The sequence below is a fragment of the Mandrillus leucophaeus genome, unplaced genomic scaffold, assembly GCF_000951045.1.
Source record: "Mandrillus leucophaeus isolate KB7577 unplaced genomic scaffold, Mleu.le_1.0 Scaffold479, whole genome shotgun sequence".
Taxonomy (NCBI): Eukaryota; Metazoa; Chordata; class Mammalia; order Primates; family Cercopithecidae; genus Mandrillus; species Mandrillus leucophaeus.
In genome coordinates, this window is record NW_012105131.1 from 208,273 (window position 1) to 216,907 (window position 8,635).

The window sequence follows — 8,635 nt, forward strand, 5'->3', positions numbered from 1 at the left end:
TCTAGAACCCAACTGCTGCCCGCGTGTTACTTCACACCCTGAAGTCCTGACTGCACAACCTCAGGGACAAGCTTCTCTTCCTTGTTTTTGTAAGACTCTCGCTCTGTTGCCCAGGCTGGAGTGCAGTGGCACTATCTTGCCTCACTACAATCTCTGCCTCCTGGGTTCAAACAATTCTCCTGCCTCAGCCTCCTGAGTAGCTGGGATTACAGGCATGTACCACCATGCCCAGGTAATTTTGTGTTTTAGTAGAGACGGGATTTCTCTGTGTTGGCCAGGCTGGCCTTGAACCCCGATCTCATGTGATCCACCGGCCTTGGCCTCCCAAAGTGCTGGGATTACAGGCGTGAGCCACTGTCCCCAAATGAGCCAGGTATGGTGGCTAACACCTGTAATGCCAGCACTTTGGGAGGCTGAGGTGGGAGGATTACTTGAGACCAGGAGTTTGTGACCAGTCCCAGCAATATAGCAAGACCCTATTTCTACAAAAAATTAAAAATTAGCTGAGCATCGTGATGCATGCCTGTAGTCCCAGCTACTCGGAAGGCTGAGGTGGGAGGATCACTTGAGGACAGGAGTTTGAGATCAGTCCCAGCAATAGAGCGAGACCCCATTTCCACAAAAAATTTAAAAATTAGCTGGGCATCATGGTGCATGCTTATAGTCCCAGCTACTTGGGAGGCTGAGGTAGGAGGATCACTTAAGCCCAGGAGGTTGAGGCTGCAGTGAGCCAGGATTGGCCCACTACACTCTAGCCTGGGCAACAGAGCAAGACCCTATCTTAAAAATAAAGTAAATAAATAAAAAAAACCGGAAACAAAATAGCATCTCACAAAAAAAAAAAAGGCAATTCTACAAATTAGTAGGAAATTCCCCGGGGAATTCTAAAGCAAGCACAAAGGCAAGCACAAAGAGTATGGTCTAGAACACAGGAAGGGCGTCACGGTGTTTTCCTGAGGGCTGGGCTGCGTCTCTCCACTCTGCGGCCCTCTCTGAGAGGCTCGCCACCTGGCCATTCTGAGAAGTCAGTCTAAATAGGAAATGACAGCAAACCCTGCCCTCACCCTGGGGAAGTGGCCCCTTCAGGCTTCTAGAAGAACCGAGATGAGCTTGTGGGCCTACTATCTAATCGCCTTTTCTACTTGTAGGCTGCCAAGGCCAGTAGAGACAGGAAGCTGGTTTTCCTCGAGGCTTCACGTGGTCACCTTATTGCCAACAAACACTGCAAGGCTTTATTAGCTAAAATGTCAACCCACACACAGATCAGAGACCACCCTCAGCTCCTCTGCGCCTTTCCACCCCGTACCACATCAGTGGGGCGGAGGCTGAACGCAAACACTCGTGAAGCACAGATGTCCCAGAAGCAATCATGAAAGCCACAGGAGTTTATTTATTTAATTTTTTTTACCCCCCCAGACACAGTCTCTCTGTGTCACCCAGGCTGGAGTGCAATGGTATGATCTTGGCTCACTGCAACCTCCACCTCCTGGGTTCAAGCGATTCTCCTGCCACAGCCTCCCAAGTAGCTGGTGCCTGCCACCACACCCAGCTAAGTTTTATATTTTTAGTAGAGACAGTGTTTCCCCATGTTGGCCAGGCTGGTATCGAACTCCTGACCTCAGGTGATCCACCTGCCTCGGTCTCCCAAAGTGCTGGAACTACAGGTGTGAGCCACCGCACCTGGCCAGCCACTGGAGTTTAAACGGCAGTCATGCTGGCTCCAGCCTAAGGCGGCATTTTCCCCCATCAGAAAGCCACAGCTCCTGTACCTCAGGATAGGGCTCCTGTAAGTCAGTCAGCGAAGTCTCTGCTCTAACTGGCCACCGGGGCCATTGTCTTCTGACACAGCCTGGCCAGGAGGCCTGCCATCTGCAAAAGGGAGTTCACTCCTTCTGCTATTTTCATGTGAGTGTATCCAATTTCCTGAAAAACAAACCAAATTCAAATCTGGTTAGTAAGTGGGGGAGTTCTTTTTTAAAATCTGAACTGAAAAAATAAAAATAAAAACAGAAACAAACTGAACTAATGGTTTGTTCAAAATCAGCATGAGGAATTCCAACTCCAGCTGGAAAATGAATGCTAAGATGCGATAGATTATGTTTACCTAAAGTTCAATTTATTTCTTAAAAGGATGCTGACAGTTCTTTCAAAGATACTGTCAAGAAAATGGGTGGGCGGGGCGGGGGGGCAGCACGGAAAGCCAGGCTAGAGGAAAATATTAATATATCTGATAAAGAACTTGCATCCAGACTATAAAGAATTCTCAAAAATTCAGTAATAAAGGCCGGGTGCGGTGGCTCGTGACTGTAATCCCAGCACTCTGGGAGGCCAAGGTGGGTGGATCACGAGGCCAGGAGTTGAGATCAGCCTGATCAACATGGTGAAACCCCATCTCTACTAAAAATACAAAAATCAGCCAGGCATGGTGGCGCATGCCTGTAATTCCAGCTACTCAGGAGGCTGAGGCAGGAGAATCACTTGAACCTGAGAGGCGGAGGTTGCAGTGAGCCGAGATAGCACCACTGAACTCCAGCCTGGGCGACAGAGCACGACTCCATCTCAAAAATAAATAAGTAAATAAATAAATTCAGTAATAAAAAACAAACAACCCAATTAAAAAGTGGGTAGATTTAGACCTGGAGCAGTAGCTCACACCTGTAATCCCAGCACTCTGGGAGGCTAAGGCAGGAGGATCACTAGCCCAGGGTTGGAGATCAGCCTGGACAACACAGCAACACCCAAACTCTACAAAAAAAAAAAGAAAATAAAAACGATCTAAGCGTAGTGGCACACGCCTGTAGTCCCAGCTACTTGGGAGCCTGAAGTGGGAGGACTGCTTGAGCCTGGAAGGTTGAGGCTGCAGTGAACTATGATTGCACCACTGCACTCCAGCCTGGGTGACAGAGCAAGACCCTGTCTCTCAAAAACATAAAAAATGCAGGCCAGGTGCAGTGGCTCACACCCTTAATTCCAACACTTTGGGAGGCCGAGGAGGGAGGATCACTTGAGCCTGGCAGTTCAAGACCAGCCTCGGCAACACGGGACACCCCGTCTCTACCAAAAATATAAAAAACGTAAAAACTTTAAAAAATGGGTACATATGAATAGATGCTTCATCAAAGAAGATTCTGGAAGGCAAATAAGCACATGATTAAATGCTCAGCATATTAATTAGGGAAATGCAAATTAAAGCCACAATGAGACCTCATCACATGCCTATTAGGTTATTTGGTGGTGGTTGTTAATTATTTTATTTTATTTTTTTTGAGAAGGAGTCTCACTCTTGTTGCCCAAGCTGGAGTGCAGTGGTGTGATCTCAGCTCACTGCAACGTCCACCTCCCGGGTTCCAGCGATCCTCCTCCCTCAGCCTCATGAGTAGCTGGGATTACAGGCATGAGCCACTGCATCCGGTCATTACACACCTATCAGAACAGCTTAAAAACCAAACTGAGCACTCCGCGTGGCGCCTAGGTTGAGCATCCTCTGGAATGCTGCTGGGAATGCACGTACTGCAGTCACTTTGGAAAACCGTTCAGCAGTTCCTTATGGAGTGAAACATACACTTATCATTTTCCCAGGCAATCCTGGGAACTTACTTGGGAAAAAGAAAAACTTAACATTTGCATTCACACTAATCCATATATGCAAATGTTTACACTGGCTTTATTCACAGTCACCACAATCTGTAAACCCAAATGTCCTCCAGCTGATGCACAGATGAGCAAACTGTGGTACGTGCACACGATGGATTACTTCTCAGTGATACAACGGACTGACGCATGGATGGAAGTACCAACGTGGACACATCTGAAAGGCATTTCTGCTATAGTGAAAGAAAGAAGCCAGACTCACAAGGCTAAGTTCTACATGATTCCATTTATGATATTCTGGAAAACTGTATCCCCCAAACAGAAACTATATCAGTAGTCTCCAAGTGGTAGTCAGGGAGGGGGCTGGCTTCAAAGGGACATGTGAGTTGTTCTGGGATGACAGATTCTGCATCCTGATGGTGATGGTGTTTGCGTGACTGACTGCGTGTGTCCTGTACCTAATAGGCTGAATTTTATTCTATGTAAATTAAACCTCAATTAATCTGACCTTGAAAATCAATCAATCAATCAATAGACAAGAGAACCCTGAATGAAGAAAATCAGGACTGTGTGAAACAAACTTGGTCCTCAGGACAATCAGCCACGTTGATCGAGTTTGGACATCTGCCCCTCCCAATCTCATTTGGAATTTGATCGCCAATGTGGGGATGTTCGGGTCACGAGGAAGATCCCACGTGAATGGCTTGATGCCCGCCCCAAGGTAGTGAGTTCTGGATCAATTAGACCCCTGGAGAGCTGGCTGTTCAAATGGGTCTGGCACCTCCCTCCGCTCTCTCGACAGCTGATCTCTGCACGCACAGGCTCTCCCTTCCCCTTCCAACATGAGCGGAAGCAGCCTGAACCCCTCCCTAGAGGCAGATGCTGGCATCACGCTACACGTACAGCCTGTAGAACTGTGAGCCAAATCAACCTCTTTTCTTTCTACATGACCCAGTCTCTGGTATTCCTTTATAGTAACTCAAAGGGACTAAGACACACCCTCCCTCCCTCCCGCTGCATCTGGGAAACACTGAGCGCCTTCTAGGTGCCAGGCCTGTGAGCAAAAAGAGAAAGCGAAGCCAGGGCCCACAGTCTTCTATTTTGTTATGAGACGGTCTTGCTCTGCTGCCCAGGCTGGACTGCAGTGGTGCGATCTTGGCTCACTGCAACCTTCCAAGTTCAAGCGATCCTCCTCCCTCAGCCTCCCAAGTAACTGGGATTACAGGCACCTGCCACTGCATCCAGCTAATTTTTGTATTTTTAGTAGAGGGGGGTTTCACCACGTTGGCCAGGCTGGTCTCGAACTCCTGACCTCAGGTGATCTGCCCGCCTTGGCCTCCCAAAGTGCTGGGATTACAGGTGTGGGCCACGGCACCCAGCCACTATGGCCCACACTCTTGAGGACAGAGGCACTTCTACACTCTCACTGACCTTGATAAACTCCAGTTTCAGATATTCTGCCATTTGGAAAGTTTTACACACTCGAAAGATGTTGCCAATGATATCTTCTGGTGAGTAACCCAGATGCCACAGATGAGCAAGAATCTAGACAAAGGAGACAGAAAGGCTGCTTAACACTTTAAACTGTAAGAAGCCATGTGATTTTGAGACTCATCCCAGCTGGTGGGGCCCACCCTTCAGGTCACATGGGGTTACCTTAACTGATTTTCATGGCAGATAGAGAGATGACATTGCAAATGTATTTTTGTTTTGCTTAAATATTTTTTTTTCAGTAATATAAACATGGAGTCTTGCTATGTTGCCCAGGCTGGTCTCAAGTTCCCGGCCTCAAGCAATCCTCCTGTCTTGGTCTCCAAAAGTGCTGGGATTACAGGCAGGAGCCACTGAGCCCAGCCTATTGCAAATGTTTTAAGCTGTGTTGCAAAACGGTATACTACCACACCCATGTAATCTCTTGATCCGGAGCTCTTAAAATGCTTTATTAATCTGATGACGAGGTACAGCAGAGTGGAAAAAGCAGACCATTCATCTGCTAGCTTCGCCCAGCTGCAGTCCCAATGCAACCTCTGCAGGACGGGCCCGGAGCACACCCTGACGGGTAATCCCAGCCTCTGCTTCCCACCTACCTGCCCCGCCCAGGCTGCAGGGACTTTTTTGCCTTTGCTTTGGCATCTTGGGGTGAATTCAGGGGGGCAGAGAAGCTCTGTGCCCACAAATCTGAAGGCTTTCTTCAGGTCCATTCAGGGACCTGGGCCTGAGTCTCTGCTCAGTCTCCCCGCCTTGCACTCCGGTTTCACATTAGGTGCAACTCTGCCCTAAACCCAGTCAACTTCCAGCCTAGTTTGTTAGGCGGTAGGCAGAGGGAAACTATGATTGGATCAATGACCTTGGACCACACCAACCACACCACACCCACGTGGCTTGAGGTCACCTGAGCCCCAGCCACACCTGCTGGAATCTGCTCACAGCACCCAGTCCTATTGTCAGGGTAGAATCTTCCTGCTCCCTCCTCCCCTGGCTGGCTGGGGGCTGCTGGGTCCCAGAATGCCTGTGCCTATGAGAATGGATGGGGACACCTCCCTTAACCGGAGACAAGATGGCTTCCCTGGAGAAGGAGCTAGGCTGGTCTTTCCTCCTGACTTCGGCTGACAAGTTTCTCTTGCAGAGGATATAATTACAGGAGAAAAACACCATTTTGAATTCTAGTTCTACTGCTTTTAAACCGTATGACTTAGGGCTGGGTATAGTGACGTGTGCCTCTAGTCCCAGCAACTTGGGAGGCTGAGGTGGGAGGATCGCCTGAGCCTGAGAGGTTGAGGCTATAATGAGCTGTGACTGCACCACTGCATTCTAACCTGGGCAACAGAGTAAGACCCTGTTTCTAAAAAAATAAGAAATAAGAAATAAACACAGAGATTTAGGACAAGGAATTCAGCCTCTCTGAATCAGTTTTCTCATCAGTAAAGTGCACCCAACTCCTGGTACGATTTTTTTTTTCCCAGCTCCTAGACAGATTAACACATAGCATGATATTAATAATTTTTTTTTTTCTGACACAGGGTCTCACTCTGTCACCCAGGCTGGGGTGCAGTGGCGCAAGCAAAGCTCACTGCAGCCTTGACCTGCAGGGCTCAAGAAATCCTCTTGCCTCAGCCTCCCAAGTAAGATTTCAAGAATTAATGGAGTGATGTGTATAACGTCCCTGGCACTAGAAGGGCTCCCTCTCTCCTCTGCCCAAGAAGTGAGTGGTTCCTCTGCCAGGACGTGGGGAAGGAGGCCAACCTTGTAGGCTTCGTCGATGTTGGCATTCACACAGTGCTGGATCATCTCTTTCACCAGCAGTGGGTGGGGCTCATCACAGACCTGGCCAAAGGGAAAGGAAAGGTGGTCAGGGGCTGGAAGGGACAGTGTGACCGGGGAGGCCCCAACAGACCAATTTCCGGGCAATCTATGGGTAAAACTACTCAACCTGTTGTTATCATCAAATTCTCCAGCAACCAGAATGAGTTTGGGGAATGCCCCTCTCACCACCAAAGAGAAGTGCTTCCAGCACCAGGAAGATAAATGTTCCAAACACAAGACAGATGAACAAGAGAGCAACCAAGGCCTGTGAAGGATGCTCACTCAGGGACAGCTTTAAAGCCACCAGCCACCTGTCTTAGATCACTTGGGGAGCCATTTGCCCAGAACCACTTGGAATTCACTTTAGAACTGGGAGGTCCTTTGGGCCAATTCCCATCTCCAGCCCGGAGTAGGAACTGGCCTTCCCTGCAAAGGGTCCCCCAGCCTCAGCCTGACACCCTAAAGGAGGGGTCCCGCTGCTCCAGCAGGCGGGTGGATGGTGCTGGGGACTCGTTCCTCCCTGCAGCATTCCCCGCACTGGCACGAGGCTCTGCCTCCGGTGCAATGTCGACCCCTAAATCTTCCGAATGAAAGTCTCCTGATGGCTCCAGAGGCCACCCACACCTGCCCTTGCCTTTTCCCAGTAGAAGCCATGGTTTCCTGAGCCCTCAGTGACCCTCCAAGACAAAACAGGGCCCAAACCATCACCACTGTTTCTGAGCGGGCCTCCCTTTCCTAAGTGGCCTCGAAAATGGGTTCACTGCCCAGGTCTACCCAGATGCTTCAAAAATAGCTTGTCTGTTGTCCACAAACCTGGTAAGAAAGAGCTATAGACTGAAAGCCTGGACAGCCCTTCCCAGTTTCTACCCAAATAAGGAGGAAATGAGTCTCCCAAATGGCATTTAGATGCTGAGTTATCAGGATGTGGAAGCAGTTTTCAAAAGAATTCCCAAGAGAAAAATGTTTTGCCGACATGGGAGAGTAAGTGAGAGCCCTTTTCCTCGGCCTAGCTTTGAGGGTTGCTACCCACCCTCCAGGGGCAGAAGTGGGGAGAAGGGTATGGCATTGCAGAAAAAACCCAGGGTGTGGGGTCTGAAGGCTGCTGGGGAATAGCACAGCGCTCCTGCCTGCCCTTTAGGGACCAGGGGGTCCCACGTCATCACTCACAATGTGATGGTAAGAACCGCTGTGCAGTGAAGTCGCTGGGATCAAATAAGACGTGTCAGAAATTGCTTGGCCCTGAGTCGGACGCATCAGTGGTCCCCCCTCACCTACCACACACAAGTGACATTCCAGGTCCCCTGAAACTCTCCAACTTGTGCAGCAAAAGCAGCAACAGGGAGAGGACAGACAGAAGCAGGGTGGGCTCCCCGGCACTCACGAGAGCAGCCAGGTGTCTGTCCCTGCTGCCAGCCCAGCCCCTCAGCCCCGCTGGCCCCCGTAGGGAAGCATGGCTTCTGCTGACGGTACCACCCACACCAGCGCTTGTACCTTGAACACGTTCTCACTGTTAATGAAGCCAAATCCTGAGAAGGTGGACTGCAGGTTGTTCAGCGCCTGTTCAGGAGCAAACACATGTCAGGATGATTTTTTTTTTTTTTTTTTTTTGAGACAGAGTTTTGCTCTTTTTGCCCAGGCTGGAGTGCAAAGGCGCGATCTCGGCTCACCGCAACCTCCGCCTCCCGGGTTCAAGCGATTCTCCTGCCTCAGCCTCCCGAGTAGCTGGGATTACAGGCATGTG

At 49.7% G+C, this 8,635-nt stretch overlaps 1 protein-coding gene across 4 annotated transcripts in view; it reads right to left on the reverse strand.

Annotated features, from left to right (window-relative positions):
* Positions 1–1,373: 1,373 nt before the first annotated feature.
* Positions 1,374–8,635, reverse strand: part of RFC2 (replication factor C (activator 1) 2, 40kDa) — a 23,311-nt gene continuing 16,049 nt past the window's right edge. For 3 of the 4 annotated variants that reach the window (XM_011995227.1, XM_011995226.1, XM_011995224.1), the window contains 4 exons: positions 8,386–8,451; positions 6,835–6,915; positions 5,023–5,136; positions 1,374–1,923 (listed from right to left, as the gene is read on the reverse strand). In XM_011995227.1, the coding sequence (XP_011850617.1) occupies positions 1,813–1,923; positions 5,023–5,136; positions 6,835–6,915; positions 8,386–8,451 (372 nt within the window). In that variant the 3' untranslated portion in view covers positions 1,374–1,812. Of the gene's footprint in view, positions 1,924–5,018; positions 5,137–6,834; positions 6,916–8,385; positions 8,452–8,635 lie in introns of all 4 variants that reach the window. The other variant, XM_011995223.1, reaches the window with a different exon arrangement.